The 16,821-nt window shown below is 45.6% G+C and overlaps 1 protein-coding gene across 1 annotated transcript; it reads left to right on the top strand.

Annotated features, from left to right (window-relative positions):
• The first annotated feature begins 1,685 nt into the window (after positions 1-1,685).
• On the top strand, positions 1,686-11,114 carry prodha (proline dehydrogenase (oxidase) 1a). The gene is made up of 14 exons (XM_049018750.1): positions 1,686-2,098; positions 3,091-3,299; positions 4,906-4,940; positions 5,612-5,761; positions 6,127-6,191; positions 6,271-6,387; positions 7,043-7,122; positions 7,274-7,355; positions 7,480-7,572; positions 7,822-7,968; positions 8,464-8,639; positions 8,728-8,826; positions 8,940-9,028; positions 9,292-11,114. The coding sequence occupies exons 1-14, from the start codon at positions 1,754-1,756 to the stop codon at positions 9,480-9,482; spliced, it is 1,878 nt and encodes a 625-aa protein (XP_048874707.1). The 5' UTR covers positions 1,686-1,753; the 3' UTR covers positions 9,483-11,114.
• Positions 11,115-16,821: the final 5,707 nt, after the last annotated feature.

The raw sequence follows: 16,821 nt of genomic DNA, 5'->3' as shown, positions 1-16,821 counted from the left end.
CGCCGTTTAGTGTCTGAGAGCGGAGCACTTGTGTGTTTCTTCAGCTTGTTTCTCCTCTGGGTGAAGGTGCTGCTTCTGATAGCAATTCTAGTATATTAAAAGATGCTTGAAGGTGTAGGTACAGTAACGCAAGTATACAGTACTTCAGGAGTCGAAACGCAGTTATATTTAGTCATGTTACCTAACATGTTTAAAGGGCTTGAAGACTGGAAAACATACTTAGTACTACTGACTAAACAGTGAAGCTGTAAGTTCAGCAAAATGAATTCCGGCGTTTCTTCCATCGCCAGCTAAGGTTATAAGATTCATTCATTCATTTTCCAAACCACTTCTCCTTCTGGGTCGTGTGGGGGTCTGGAGCCTATCCCGGAAGCTATAGGCACGAGGTGGGGAAAATCCCAGGATGGGGGGCCAGCCCATTGCAGGACACACTCACACACACATGCACTCCTACGGGCAATTTAGTATCTCCAACTAGCCTCAGCATGTTTTTGGACTGTGGGGGGAAACCAGAATACCCGGAGGAAACCCCACGACGACATGGGGAGAACATGCAAACTCCACACACATGTAACCCATGCGGAGACTCGAACCCGGGTCCCAGAGGTGTGAAGCAGCACCATGCCGCCCCAGCTTGAGCAGTTTGCAATAGAAGAGTGGTTGGAAATTTCAGTTAAGGGGTGTAACAAGCTTGTCGATGGTTATAGGAAGCGATTAATTTCAGTTATTTTTTCCAAAGGGCTTGCAACCAAATATTAAGTTGAGGGTGCCATTAATTTTGTCCAAGGTTTTGAGTTTTGTGTGAAATGTTAAATTTGTGTACATTTTTTTGTGTTGATCCAATGCACATAAAGGAAATAAACATGTGTTAACCAAAACATTTGTAATTGTAACAATTTTCTGGGAGAGATGGGGTGCCGATAATTTCGGCCATGACTGTATAAGATATTAGCTTTCATTTCTCCACACCTATGCACTTACAGGTCCCTGAGCACTGTACAGTCGGATGTATACAGGTGGTATACCAGCACTGAAAACTGAGACACTTATGCTGATGGTTCAGCTTGTACCTTCACGTAACTTAACAAAACAGTCCAGAATGCAATGCTATTTTTGTTAAGGGGTAATCATTTTATTGCACTGCAGGCTGCAGTTTTGGCACACAACACTGGAAGTAAGATTGGTATCTGATTATATGGATTGCATGTGATCTTGCTAGATGCTTGTGGTTGCCTATAGCCTTCTTGTTAACCAGTTTCATTATGACAGGTTATAAAACTGCGTGCACTTTACCATATGCTTAGGAAGTCACTTAAATACCAGTGCGAGGCGTTGGGAGATACTGACAACATGACATACACTGTAGATTTAATCCCTGGAGTTTATGGAAATAAAAAATAGTAAATACAATGCAGTAGATCCCTACAACGGTGTCAAATGTGATAATGTCATGTAACTAAATTAAAACTCAGTTGAAGCACAAATGGGAGTTACAGCTAAATGGGCCACGATGGCTCAGCACCGTTCATTGCTTCTACCAGGTGGCGACGGCTAAGTTTAAGTTTTAGGTAACATCAGCCAGTAGTGCGCGGGCCACGTGATTCACTGCGCTCCCGCAGGCAGGGACACGCGGGCCAATGGCGCGTGAGATCGCGTGGGCGGGTCTTGCCCGCGCGTGTATAATGTGTCTCTGAAACTCCATCCTCCTCCATCTCCCGCTGTCCCGCAGTGTTCGGCTTGAACTTCAACGTCAATGTATTACGCCAGACTTGTGCCGGCCTTTTCCAAGGCGGGCATTCAGAGCATCGCCGTCTCATCCGGCCGGAGACTTCGCTCCACCGTTGCCTCCAAACGGCGCGATCCTGTTGGGGAGGAACAGCCATCCGAGCCCACATGCACGGTGGTGAAGAAAGCCACCCAGGTCGACCTGATCAGCCAAACCAGTACCGCCACGCAGGATGTCCGGATCAGCAGCATCTCAGTCGACTTCGAAAACACCAATGAAGCGTACAAAAGCAAGGATACGCTTGAGCTGCTCAGAAGTTTACTGGTCTTCAAACTTTGCTCATATGACTTTTTGGTTGATAGGAACAAGGAGGTACGATGTCGCTATTCCGCATTTACGGTACCAGCATTAGGATGGGCGGGACGGCGCTGAAATAAGAATTATAAAATCGGTGTACGCTTCAGTCTGACGCACTTTAGATACTTATTCGTTTTATGTGACATGATTAACCAACCAAATTAAAAAGTCAGATCCGTGTGAGCACGCTGGTGTTAGCCGAATGGTCTTCATTTGCTGCATCATCTCTGGTTAGATCCGCGGATGTTTGCTTTTATCAGATCGATACTTTTCGTTTTTTATGTCATTCATATGTTTTAATTTAGCATAAATCCCTCTTACATCCGCGTTAATAATACTGCGTTTCGGTTGTCTTTACTTCCTGGTTACGTTTACTCCGTTTCGATTCAGTATAACCCCTGTTTACATGTATTTATCAGATGTCCACGTTATCCACGTACAAATGAGAAAAGCAATTTCGGACAATCCCCGGAGCAACTGTGTATGAAACCAACCTTAAGTCAGAATATTCATCCTTAGATCCGGTGGGCAATTATGCAAATTTATTGACAACTAATTGAATTTAAATTGCATCGCTTGTTTGTGGATCTGATCAAAAATGAGCTCTACGACGTCTAACTTTTTAACTTATTGTCGTGTTAACTATCGCTACTAATAAACGTATGTGAAATTCGTTATTCCTGCGGAGACAAAATCCAGTCTTCTGCATACATGAGTTTCTCCCAGATCGCTTATTTATCTGCATTTGTCGCGACCTTACTATACACGTAAGGCGGGTCCGTTTATGACTGAGCAATTACCCAGAAGTCTGAGGAACCTGCAAAGTTCTAAAATGTAGTTACTCGCAGATTTGAAATGTTTGTCAACAGATAGATATGGTGAAACACTGAAGTATAACAAACCAGATAAATATATTTTGGAGCGTATCTACATCTTTCTTTGCTTGGAGAAATGTTGTATATTATACACGTACACATAAGATGTCCCTTTTTTATCCTCTCCCAAAGCTTATGGACATGACCAGGATGCTCCTGGGCCAGAAGATGTTTGAGAGGTTGATGAAAATGACCTTCTACGGGCAGTTTGTGGCTGGGGAAGACCACGAGGCTATCAAGCCATTGATCCAAAAGAACCGGGCTTTTGGTGTGGGGTCGGTCCTAGACTACAGTGTGGAGGAGGACCTGACCCAGGAAGAGGCTGAGAAGAAGGAGATGGAGTAGGTATCTTCGACATCCAAAACGGCTGTGAAATCTGCTTTCCCACGCTGCTGTTGGGTTTACATTCCAGACAGCATGTTCGTACTGTCCTCAGACGTTCCTCTGGAATCCGGCACGTTCTCTGTTCAGGCCAAGGAAGAATGTTGTTCTGCAAATAAATTAGTTTTGGGTACGCCTGACATATTCAGTTGACTATTTTCTACTTGATAATGCCATGAATAAAAATCTAGAGAGAGAAGTTCTATATTTCCTGTACAGTAGTGACTGTGATCATGATTAGGTGTTGATTAGAGGGTAAATGGACATTAACGTCTTTAACAGCGAGAGAGGCAGGTCTTTTTGAGATTTGTGCGATTATGTAACGCTACCAAAGCTTTTTTCGGTGGGGTTAAAATGGGACACATGCTGTACTTTAGTTTGGAAAGAATTCAAATTGAACATTGTGTTTGAGAGGCTGTCGTCCCTGGGACTGATGGAAAACAGGCGCCATAGGGAATCGCACTCAAATTTCATTGCGCACTTGGCAGCAGAACACACCCTCCAAACACCGACCACATCTTCAATAGGCCTAATGACACACTCCCCCTTTTTCAGCCTCTGAGACTTGGTGTAGTTGCTGTTGTCATCTCATTGGTTGCTGAGGGCAAGGCCCCCTGCATCTTATTGGGTGATGGAAAGGGCAGATTCTGTTTAAGGAAGTCCCTTACGAGCTGCTTGGGAGGCAATGAAATATGAGTCGCTCTTCTGAGGTGGTTTGTTGCTGGAGGGCGGGGGCTGTTGCGTAATGTTCTGCACACACGCAGGCAGGATCTGCACACACACTGACACAAACAAAGAGCTGAATTTGAAACTGGGCCCAGCACCAACCTGAACAGCCTTTCTCCGAATTCTAGTGGCACTTGCTGTTTTGCTTTGAGGTTATTTGTCCTGAATGTCCCAGGATTAAATCCTGGAAGCCTCGAGGGTGCTGTGTTTTTTTTTTTTTTTTTTTTTTTTTTTTTTTTTTTTTTTTTTTTTTTTTATATCCTAATATCCTAGGTATTTGGATATTAAGGCAGGAATGTCAGTAGCTGTAAGAATCTCAGGTCACACGCCCAGTCTCACCTTCCAGTGTTTCATTTAATCCTAAAACTACTTAAAGGCAGTTTGGAAGGATTCTGGGCTGACTGCGCCAGATTCTTTTAACTGTAGATAGCAAGTGTGTTTGAGGTCGGGTTTGGATGTGATGGCTGCGGGAGACACCTTATCAGCAGATAAGCAGTGTTAGCTTTTCGGAGGAGGCTTTTTAGATCCTGCCCTGCATTGGTCTGGTCCTCACCCTTTTAGAGAGTCATCATTGGTGGTCATCAACCGACTGCGGTCAGATGACCGGTGAGGAGATCAGCTTTCGGAATGTAACCTTGGCAGCTACATTGCCAAGGTGATGTCTGAATGTTGGCAGACAGAAAGGCTGACGCCTCTGACTTCAATTGGTGGTTATCAGGTATTTGACCTTAACATGGCTTGTTTCACAAGCACAGTTTTGTCACTCTAGTGTCACTCAAATTCAATGTTCATTTTGTTAGTTTCGTTTTTGACAACACATTTTTCACTCTCTGTTTTCAGTTCATGCATGTCTGAAGTGGAAAAAACAAGCCCAGGTATGTATAATTCGAAAAGATTTTTATGAAATTGGTGAATTGAAGCACGATTGATTATAGTGACAGCATCCATGTTCTTACTGTTTCAGAGTATGTCAGACAACATGGCACTATTCAGGACAGTGCGTGTGCAGTACATTCCGGCCTCCCCAAATTAAGCGAGTGTCAGTCTTTTGCTCACTCTTCTGTCCACCGTAACAGCAGTGGGTACCAGATGGCTCTGTGAGCTGAGGATGACCACTGGCGATCAGAAAGAGCAGGGGTCTCCCTTACCGCGAATATTTGAGAGGGGGGCACATTGCTGGGAATTTACAGGACCCCCACTCCTCCCAAAAAGGGTTGCAGCTGCTATGTTTTCTCTCTTCAGCCACCATCTGGGGTGGGGGGGCGGGCGGCGGGGGTTGACATAGCTCTGGGTTTACTTTGGGGTAAAGCCTGGAGTGGCAGGTTTAACTGTGTCACTTTTGCTTTCGGTTTCCCTCTTTCTCCATGATTCACATTGTCAGTGTCTGTCTTTTGAATTGTTTGCCTTGTTTCTTAATATTGGAATAGAAACAGTAGTAAACCGTATCGTCTGTCCGAATCTTCAGATGTAATACAGACTCCCGTCAGCAGGTGGCTCTCTTCCCTCAAAGTCCAAGCCGCATTACCGTTCCTGCTTGTCCCCGCAGGCACGGAGCACCGTGAGAAGCAGTACCAGGCACACCGGCGGTTTGGTGATCGGCGAGGGGGCGTGACCAGTGCTCGCACCTACTTCTACGCTGACGAGTCTAAATGTGACCAGCACATGGAGACCTTCCGCAACTGCATCCGTGCCTCGGGTGAGGTGACCTGCAGTCACCGTCACTTTTTACGACGTGTGACACTTTCTTCCACACCTGACAGTTAGTTTGAAGAACTGGTTGATGGCACTTGGCCATTTAAATTAATTTTCCCCCAAAACCAAAAGCTTGAGTCCTTTGCAGTGGGGTGGTAATTAAGTTCGCTAGGCAGTTTTGAGGCTTTGCATTTCACCACCGCTAATTGTTCAGGATTCATCATGGCCTAGCGGAGACTTTGGACCAACAGGTGATGCTGAATTGGTTTTCCAAAAACTGCTAGGCAGTTTTGCAAAAAATTGTGAGTGCTATGAAAATAAAATCTGACACTCATTTTACTGGGTAATTTTTTTTTTCTCCTCCCCCAGGTGGAAGCTCTGAGGATGGCTTTTCAGCCATTAAATTGACTGCTTTAGGAAGGCCTCAGTTCTTGGTGAGTTTGGGAAGGGGGGGGCGAGTTGATGCGTTTTCTTAGGACTGCGGCTGACTTTCGTTCCTCTCTGGCACCAAAGCTTCAGTTCTCGGAGGTGCTGGTAAAGTGGAGACGCTTCTTCGGGTTCTTGGCGGCTCAGCAGGGAAAGGAAGGTCTGGCGGCGTTGGAGCAGAGGTTGGAGCTGGAGCAGCTGCAGGTACGCGGCCTGTGTCACGCCCTCCTGCCGCATCGGGCACCTCGAGATCAGCACACATTCTCAGCTTTCTGGACATTCATCTGGCCATTTGGTTTGATTTGTTCACACTATCTTGATGTGGTTAAGAAAAGCACACCTCAGGGTGGGGGGCCGATAACAACCTATTGTTTAACCCCCTTTGTCAGCAGTACGTAGTCGATCATTATGCCCACCACAAAGAAAAGCAAATACTAATTTAAAGTGATAAGTTCTCACATGATCAAATCACAAATGCCAATTACCTGCTTTTTCCAGACTGAAATAATTTTGGAAGTTACCCTGTGCGTGTATGGTTTGATAACCTGCCTTTATGAAACCGCGTGATACTATTGCTCTTTATAACCAGTAATGTAAAACTCAGAACTTGTTAAAAGATTTGCCAGGGAGTAAAAGCCGACTGTAGTTTGACCTCGTAATTCGCTGGACATGTGAGTGACTCGTGTCTAGGTGAGCAGTCTGACACGGACATGCCCAGTCTTCAGTGTCACATGCATGGTTTTCTGTTTTATTGCTGCCCTTTTGTGACGGCTCCTACGTTGTCATTCCTGGGCAGTGCTGCTCTGACAATGGCCATCGTCGCCACCTATGACTCATCCTGTTTTCATGGTCTCTGCAGGACAGCTTGGCGAAGCTGGGAGTGGCCGGCAAGGAAGATCTCCACAACTGGTTCACGGGGGAGAAACTGGGATTGTCTGGGTATGTTAGCACCTCCATACATGATCACATGTACATCTGTGCTGGCATGACGTGTGGCACTGTGTGAATCAGGATGTAGTACCCCCCCCCCCATAAAATATCCAAGCACTTTCACTGAATGCCAACTTGGTTCCATCTGCCGTCCTTGCAGGACTATAGACTTGCTGGACTGGAACAGTCTGATTAATGACAGGACCAAGATCTCAAATCTGCTGGTTGTTCCAAATCTTCAGGTATTCTCTTTGTTTACATGCACGGACTCGTAATTCCCTCAATCAAAAGAGGATTGCTAACACGTGCCCCTACCTGTAGGGGGTGGTAGAGGGGTAACACTCACTAGTTTTGCATCCTCCACAGACTGGACAGTTGGAACCACTGCTTAGCAAATTCACGGAGGAGGAGGAAAAGCAGATGAAGAGGATGCTGCAGAGGATTGACGTACTTGCCAAGGTACAGATTGATTGCTTGACTGCGCTGGCAATTGCTGTAGTATGCTGCATAGGTGTGAGTAGGATATTTAGGAAGTATTTTGGTAAATGAGTATTGAGCACAGACTGTTGGCATAGTTTGGTTAAATGGTCCCACATGGTGATGATCAGAGTTAAACTGTTAAATCCATCATACATCAGTTGAGGAATCCAACCAACCAAACTGGCTGAATGAGGCTGCAGGTGAAGTGATTGAGGCTATGCTTTCCAGCACGCCTTGAGCGAAGGCGTCAGGCTGATGGTGGACGCCGAGCAAACCTATTTCCAGCCAGCAATCAGTAGGTTGACCTTGGAGATGCAGAGGATTTTCAACAAGGAAAAGCCCATCATCTTCAACACCTATCAGTGCTATCTCAAGGTAAGCCCTCTCCAGGCAGCGAATAGCATGTATGTGTTAGTGTCTAGCTTCACCCTTGCATTTAATATATTTTCTGACCCCACTAGATGGCGCTCTTGGTTTGCTTTGGGGCATGCTTTGAGCCCTTTTTTGAACAGAGAGCACCATCTAGCGGGGTCAGAAAATACAGTAAATGGTTCATGATGCATCATTTTGGCCATCATTACCCTAGACCAGGGGTGGCCAATCTTTTCCGCAAAGGGCCGGTGTTTATGCAGCTTTTTGGGATAGCCTTTAGGTCAGCTGTTCAAACCCAGGTGTGAGGACTCTTCAGCCAATCAGTCCTCTAATTAGTGACCTATTTAGGGAGTTGCAGTGAAAACCTGCACACACAGAGGCGCTTTGTGGGTAAGATTGGCCACTCCTGCCCTAGACTGAATGTATCATGCTCCCTGTGGGTGTTTTAGCTCTGTCCTGACTAAGCACAACCTCCTACTTCACTCCTCGCCCCCCCAGGAGGCCTATGACAACGTATCTGTGGATGTGGAGCTGTCCCGGCGGGAGGGCTGGTATTTTGGGGCTAAGCTGGTGCGTGGGGCCTACATGCAGCAGGAGAGGAGCCGGGCGACAGAGGTCGGCTACGAGGACCCCATTAACCCTGATTATGAGGCCACCAACCGGATGTACCACAAGTAAGGATGGGTTTTCACCTCTATCTTGTGCTGGAAAACGGTGACCATGTCTTTGCACAGCTCAATGCGATGACCCTTTTCCTTGAAGGTGTCTGGATTTTGTACTGGAAGAGATTGAGCACAGGAGGAAAGCCAACGTTATGGTAGCTTCTCACAATGAAGACACTGTCAAGTTCACCTTGCAGAGGTGAGACTCCACATCAGAGATCTTCTTCCATCTCCTTTACGACTTCTCGGTAACAGAGTGATCGTACAGGAAACGGTACTTATGCTCTCCGCTGGTCCTTCTTTCCTGTTTAGGATGAATGAGATGGGTCTCTCCCCCGTGGAGAACAAAGTCTACTTCGGTCAGCTACTGGGCATGTGTGACCAGATCAGCTTCCCCCTTGGTGAGGCTTCTGCTCAGGCTTTCCGGCTGGCAGCCATAGTAACTATAACAGGAGTGCTTACGGGTCCCAGTTACACTTTTGTCTTCACCTGTGGCAGCAGCTGTCCAATCAGATAGGCGGCTTAGGCTCAGCTCAGGCTAATTACCCACACATTGTAGTTGTATGGACATACTGATTGTTGTCTGCAGTTTGGGATTGTCGGTGATCTTTGCCTTATGCTCTCAGTATTGACTATGTTGTTTGTTTCTTCCTTCCACATACAGGCCAGGCTGGATTTCCAGTGTACAAGTATGTGCCCTATGGCCCCGTAAATGAAGTCATACCATATCTATCGCGCCGCGCACAGGAGAACCGTGGCATCATGAAGGGGTCGACTCGAGAGCGCCACCTGCTGTGGAGAGAGCTGAAGCGCAGGCTGGTTAGCGGGCAGCTCCTGTACAGTCCAGCCTTTTAAGTGCAGTGGTTTTGTAGAGGGAAGGGAAGGGTGGGAGACTGTGTGTGTGGTGCGGGGGCCGGCTGCTGGGGGACACTTCTGGTTCATAGCTCCTGTGAACTGAAAATCAAAGGAGCAGCATTCGTTTGAAACGGAACGGAAAATACTGTGGTTTTTCATGCCTTTACAGGCAACCTTAGCGTGAACTTTTACCGTAGTGTGAACGTCTTTAATACAGTACAGCCTGTACCATTAATTGCTCATAATACCCTGTGCCTTGTTGTTTCTTACATACCTCATGTCGTCCGTATGCATATGTCATGGAGCCTTCTCCGCTACAAAACTGAACAGTGTTAAGACTCGTGAGGACCAGTAGAAAATTAACACAAAGGCTTATGGTAAAAATAGGTACAAGCGTACTATAATTATTTGTGTCCTCTGGTAACGGCCGTCTGGTTCCGTGTTTTCTGAGGCACACTCCGGTTTGTCGGTTTCTGTCATTGTTTAGGGTTTGTACCCGATAGCCGAAGATGGGATTTTAATGGATACTGGTTCTGAATGCTTGTTCATGTATGACATGGTTGTATGTGTTTTCAACGTACGTTATACATTGCAGAATTTTGGGTTAAAAACAACCCAAGCCAGGTTAACTGGCAACCCAGTGTAGGGTGAATATTAGACAGAATACACACCGAGTTATTGTGACCCAGTCTCTGGAGTTGCGTAGTTTAATGATGGTGCGTGTTTGTCACAACAACCCACCCACTGCTAAAGGAAATTTACCATTAGTACATGTGTCTTCTGCTATTAAATACTTATGAACACCATCTTTGTCAAGTGATTGTATGAAATATCATTCACTTGACAAATTCTTAATGTTGTAAATATTTGTTGCCGTTAATGTTGGCTGACAATAGACGAAAGATGTGTTATTAAGAGAGGAGTTAAATGTAAAATTTGCATTATTGTTAATATTTAGAATCGAACTTTATTCAGAATTATATTACAATGATGATATTACATATATTACAGTATTACAAATATTATAAGACAGTGATTTGAAATGCACATCTTTGCGAATGTATAAAGCATACCACGTCTGTGTGGAAAGGCATATATGTATTATGTAGCACAGGGATGGGGAATCTGTTCCATAGGGGGCCGGTGCGGGTTTTTGGGACGATCTCTCTCTGTCAATAATAAAACTGCGGTTCTCAACTCCAGTCCTAGGGACCCACTGTGATTGGCTGATTGAGAAGCCATCCCACAAACCCGTTCCGGCCCTCCATGGAACAGGGTCTCCACCCCTGATGTGGAGTTACACAAATTTTAAAGTGCCTCACCTTATTAAAGTGTTCTTGCAAACTGATTTATTCCAATGAAGTGTAAATTACACATGGATTGTTAAACGTGTTCTGTTGGGAAGTGCTAAGCTATGTCAGTTTTAGGGTGAATTTTCCTTTATCTATCACCAAAATAGCTTGGTGTTTCTCATATTTATCAAGCCTGTAAATCAGTCCTTGATTATAAGGATTGTGGTTTGTTTTGCTGGCTTTGTGATTGTATCTGCCTTTTTTGCGTTCTGCAGCGTTTCATTTTTAAAGAGCCATTGATCGCACTGCATTCTCCAGTAAACATGATTCTCACATTGCAGTCTGCTTTTGTTTCTTAGCGGTTTTGTGTCAGCCAGTGTGCAATATTCCTCTAGTCTGATGCTGTATTTTCCTGTCGTATTGAAGTGCGAAGCCCCTTTCAACTTGCTGATCCCCAGAATCCCTTAGTGCCACTTAATTGAAAAGCAGCGTGGGTGAAGGTAAAAGGCTCACTCAAAGTTCTGCAGGAACTGGTGTCGACCCTGAAGGAAATGAAACTGCAAGATGCTGCTTATTGCTAATGGAAAATCAAACGCTTCTTTTGTGTAGAGCCCTGCAGTAATAAACAGAAGGGCGTGTCATTTCAAAATACCCTCTCTAATTTAAACCTTAATTTCAGTCGATTTGGTCTTGGTTAAGCTCAGGATGAACGAATCTCCACCACACAACTGTGTCTCCCTTGTCCTTAGAACCCATGACTGAGCTGTAAAAATATGATGATCAATCATTTTGAATCGCATTGCTTCACTCGATATAAATCAAACAAACCAGTCAGCCGGAATCACAAGTAAGGGGGAAACGTAACCATTGCCGTTTTAATCAGACCAAATACTTGAGTGGGAACAGCAGCGCCCAGGTTTTCAAAGGGCCCGTTATGTTAAGCTGCCTGCCGCAGGTTAGGTCAGTGTTAAACGGGCATTGCGGTAAGTCCTAATTGTGAAGCGTTATTTCATTTCAGCAGGCCGGCCCAAGGTCACGTCATTGCAATCGTTCCAGTGATTAGATGATTAAACCTTCCTGTGTGCATATATGGCTTTTCCTTTTAAATGATTGGTGGATCTAGGTATGAGTGACATTGGCCGGTTTACAGGGCGGGGGCAGCAGGGGGGCCTGCATAAGAAAATCGTGACATTTGCGTGGTGGGTTAACTATCGCTCATTTGCACATCACATCAGTGATATGTCAACATGTGGGGCAATTGCCCTTGTCAGAGCCTGATTCTGGTAGAAGATCTACCCTTTGCTGTAGGTCATCGTATTTTTTAAGGAGGTGCGCAAATAAACTCTGGAACATTTCTGTACCATTGATGGTACATTAATGTTGTTTGTACCCTTGGGATGTTCCTCAGAGTCCTTAAAAGGTACAATTACATGGGGGGGAGCAGGCTGATCTATCAAATGGTGCACATACAACTTAGTACTGTACAAAGGCAATTAGTAAAATCAGTCACAGTACCAAATGCTACCAAATAATGCAGAATTCCTTCATAAACCTGTGAATATATAGATTCACAGACATTGCATTTTTCCTGATTTGTGTGAAATCGAAAATGACAGTCAGTCTGCACACCACCAGGTGAATTTAGTTTTGACTCTGTCGGGGGAGGGGTGACGTACTGATGCTCAAGTGCCAAATTAGCACAAATGGTCTAAGCCATCAGATAGCCAGTTTAGAAAAAAGAGGAAGGAAAAAGAGCAGAAACGTGACGATGATAACATTGGGAAGAGGTGTCTTAATGGTTATGGAAGCGCACTTGTAATTGAAAAATTACTGGTTTGAATCCCTGACCAGCAAGGCACCGCTGAGGTACCCTGAGCAAGGTACCGCCCCCAAGCACTGCTCCCCAGGTGCTGAATTAGCTGCCCCCTGCTATGTCATGATGTCACATATGAGTTAAATGCAGAGGACACATTTCATCGTTGTGTGCTGTGGTGTGTCAACAATGAAAACTAAAAATCTAATGAAATATGCTAGTTAACACTAGCATTTTTATTAGCCAATAGGGTAATAGTGTAATAACTCAAGTCTCATTTTTAAATATATATATATATATATAAATATACTGCCATCTGTTTCTGTTTGTCTTTGTTATTTCTTTTTGATATTTACGAATCTATATATCGAATCTATATCAGCGCAAGGGGGGGTAGATAAACGCACAATGTTTGTTGGTGGGGAGGGGGCGCTAACATCGGGGTTTGCCCTCGACGCCGTACAGGCCAGAACCGCCACTGTTAATTTAAATGTGAATTAATTTTAACATTTTTTTAGCAAGCGTGCAAACGACGAAGAAGGGTGTATTAACTTTAGTCGTATGAAATATCAGCTAAACGAGGCTGGGCATGCATTGTCGCGACCCCCCCCCCCCCCACCCCCGTGAGAAAAGCGGACGGGAGCTCGATTCGTGGAGTTATTTTAGGAGATGCTTCAAGGGGGGAGCTCGGGGAGGGGGTGGGCGGCTCCTTTCGTAACGCCGCAGTCTTTTTACTGTTATGTAAGAGCCCCGCAAAACTGTACTGCGGAGGGGGTCACAGTGCGCATGTGCGCGTTTCTGCGAGCCAAGACGGAGCGTCACCCGGTTATTGGTGCAGGTTCTCTATAGAAAACGTTCATGTATAAACCTCAGACGATGGATTTGGCCAATTAATCCCCGCCTGCAGTTTCTCTGTTTTCTGCGAGGCGAGATATGACCTGAATTCGAGGCAGTGGGGAAATTACTGAAGTAGGGTAACATCAGATGGGCTAGTTAGTTTCATGCAACTATTATTTTATGTTATTCTAGCAACAAAGTAGTATTTTAGCACCACTTTATATTTTAAACGATATATATCGTTTCTGTGCTTTTATTTTAGTTCCAGCGCAACTACACACTTTAAATCGGAGAGATATATGGCTGCCGAAAGACGATTTGTTATGCAATGCATCAGCAATGCTACGACGGACAGGTAACCCTCTTACGGCAAAACATCGCCCTCTTGTGGCAGACCCCCTTTTTTCTGAGGGACATAGACCGTAACTTGAAAGCAACCTTGGGAGAGTTGAGGTGAAGGTAAATCTTGGGTATGTGTTTGTGCCTTGCGGCCGTTTAGTGTGAACCACACCCCTGTGCCCTATGCTCCTTGGAATAAGCTCCAGTATCCTGGCCACTGTGACCTTGATAAATTACTTGCTGGATGAACACCGCCGTATTGGTACCCTTTGAATAGACATTTGCAGAATTATAAGTGTACATTGTTGGTTGCGAAACGTATTAGTGGTTAACATTTAAACCTGTCTTACACAGTTGTGGAACACGCTGAGCAGATTGAATATTCAAAAACTCCTTAGTGACTTTATTTTCTAGGCACAGAACAACTCGTCGATTCCCGGGTGAAAGGGTTGTAAATCAATCTGACGGAGCAGGACACTATATTGGCATTTCGGCGTTTTGCCACCAGAGGGCAGTGTTTACATTAGCAACGCCACCAGTATGCTGCGAAAGAACCTTCGTCTCGGTTGCAGTGGTCTCTGGAGGACAACTGCCCCAGCAACGCAGATTATGAAGCCATAAGAATGCAGTCATACAGGAAGTGTTATTTAAGCGTTCTGCTCATTTTTTTATATAACATCATTCGTGCATATAAAAGGAATATTATTTCAGAATCTGAGCCTGGCCAGAACATCCCTCTTACATAATTCTGTAAGTATATTCAGCACGCAGATAAACACAGTTTTCAATGAGGAGAATCCATGTTTCAAATATGAACAGCTGAAAATTCACCAGATTAGCAGATTTAAACCATCCTGTGAATGACTGAAGCCTGTGTGGCTGCAACTGAGCGCGCCTAACTGAGAAATCAAAAGTCAGAAAGACGTCATTTTCAAGTTATTGTAGTATGGATCTTACCTTAAACCCAAGGGAGCTGCCTCACCATTCAGTCTTAGACATGTTTCTTTTTAATAATAGCTGCAGTCGATTAGCAATCAGGATGCACCCGGAATTCCATTCAAAGAGAACTGATTAATGACTTTAATCACGGTGTTGTAAGGGATACCCCAGAGTCCCTTGAGGTAATAAGTCCCTAGAATTAAACACATACGACGCAGAGGGAACACATACAAGTAACATAAGCAAGAGGCATGTTCACACTCAGGCAACAACTGCAAGTCGTGTAATAACTGACAGAGCAACACGGCAAAGGCAGGCACATACCTACACCAAGAATCAACACTTAAACACTGGGGATTTAGAGCTACGTAAAATAAGTGAGTGTCATAAGGCACTAAGGACTCAAGTACTATGAGGAACTAGGAATACAGTTGAAACAGGATAAAGCTATAAAACTGGATAGGTAGAACTAACCTCTAGTCAGCCTGAAACCACGATCGCAGGGAAGCACAGTTCTTAGTTGCAAGCTCATGCCATTCAGCCATGTGGCAGCCCAGAAAGCTGGAGAAAGCACTAGAGACTGTGAAAGATGCGAAACCTAAAGAACACAGAGGAAAGAATGGGATGGCCTGTGACACCTGCTGGCCAAACAGGGAAGCAACAGCCAGAATGGGGCAAGGCAGGGACCAATCCTGACATGTTGCTTTCGAAACAGGTCTCTAAATACTTTTCCTCTGTCGCTGGTTATTTTTAGTAGTTGTGTTGTTGGATTTTTAATAATAAAATGAATTGAGGAAATCCAGCCTGATTGTGAAGTTTTGTCAAAACAACCTTATGAATGAGCACAGTTATGTAATTAACACCGGTGCCCTTTAATGAACGAAAGCATGTAGGAGTTTTTTTTTTTTTTTTTTTCCAAAACGCTGGTCCCTGGTGAAAACGGATTACTCAGAAAATCCTCTGAGAGGGTAGAGGAGGCCGCAATGTGGGCTATTTCAGCACTGGGGAGCCAAGTCAGAAGCAGATGAATAAAGTGTAGGAATGCGGAGGTGAGAAAAGCCAGCAGGCTGACTCAGGTCAGGTGACCGTGCTGTTTTCAAGACGCTGGGCATCTATGGCGCTGCCAGGTAACAGACAGAATGATGGAGGGAGGGTACGAAATGTCACAGGGGACACGGAGTCGCTTCCCTCACTGGGTGTCCTTCGTCTCAGTCCTGATCTGATAATGTTACGGCGTTTTGTCCCTTGTGGACCCTTCAGTCGGTAGATGGATTGTCTCGTCTTCTGTGAATCCCCAGGTGACGGGGATGGATTTTCAGCTTCTACGTGGGTGTCGCCCATCCCTGATTCCCTAACATCCACCGGAGCTCTTAGGTAATGGTCGCTAATGACACGCGAAGGTCAGAGGGCTGAGCCATGAGTCTGGAGATAGACGTGGTACATTCTGCTGCGTGAGCCCTCTGCCCTGTTCTGCGTCCCCTGCGAGGTGTGACTGACAGGCTACGGCAGCGGCTGGGGTCACCCAGCAGCTGGAAACTGCTTCTGGAATCGCGTGTCCTTGGGCCTGAGGGGAGGTGTGCTGACACGAGCAGACCTCGGCCTCACTCCCACGAGATGCAGGGGTCCTGCCTGCTCAGCCAGGTTCGTGCTCCGCTCTTGCGGCTGTGAGGAACTTCGGGGCCCAGTGTGAATGCTCTGCGTCTGCCTGGTAAGCTGCCGCTGCGTCAACATGGGCGAGACGTGGATGTCGCTGGAACAGCTGCGTACAGAGGACACTGACAGACACCCACATAAGACAACTGGCATCTGGACCCTGGCCCATGCAAATGGACTGGGGCCTTCCTGCTGTGACTCCTGGGACAGTAACTTGGCATGATACCTTCTCCCTTTTGAAATGGGACGCTTGCTTTTATAACCTACCGTGGTGACTGCCCATAACTGAACAGGCAAACCTGGCAGTGTTCCAGGCCCTGCTTGTGTCCAGCTCGGTACGCCATCTCAGAGTGTCACAGTAAAGTACCCAGCAGGCACAGTGTCCGGGACAGACAGGCCATTAAGTTCCCACAACCATCTAACGGGGCACACAGACCACTGCATCAACGTGGGTCTGGAAGTCTAA

This window comes from Brienomyrus brachyistius, chromosome 7, assembly GCF_023856365.1.
Source record: "Brienomyrus brachyistius isolate T26 chromosome 7, BBRACH_0.4, whole genome shotgun sequence".
Lineage (NCBI taxonomy): Eukaryota > Metazoa > Chordata > Actinopteri > Osteoglossiformes > Mormyridae > Brienomyrus > Brienomyrus brachyistius.
The sequence above is the reverse complement of the archived record's forward strand: the minus strand, read 5'-3'. Positions and strand labels throughout refer to the sequence as shown.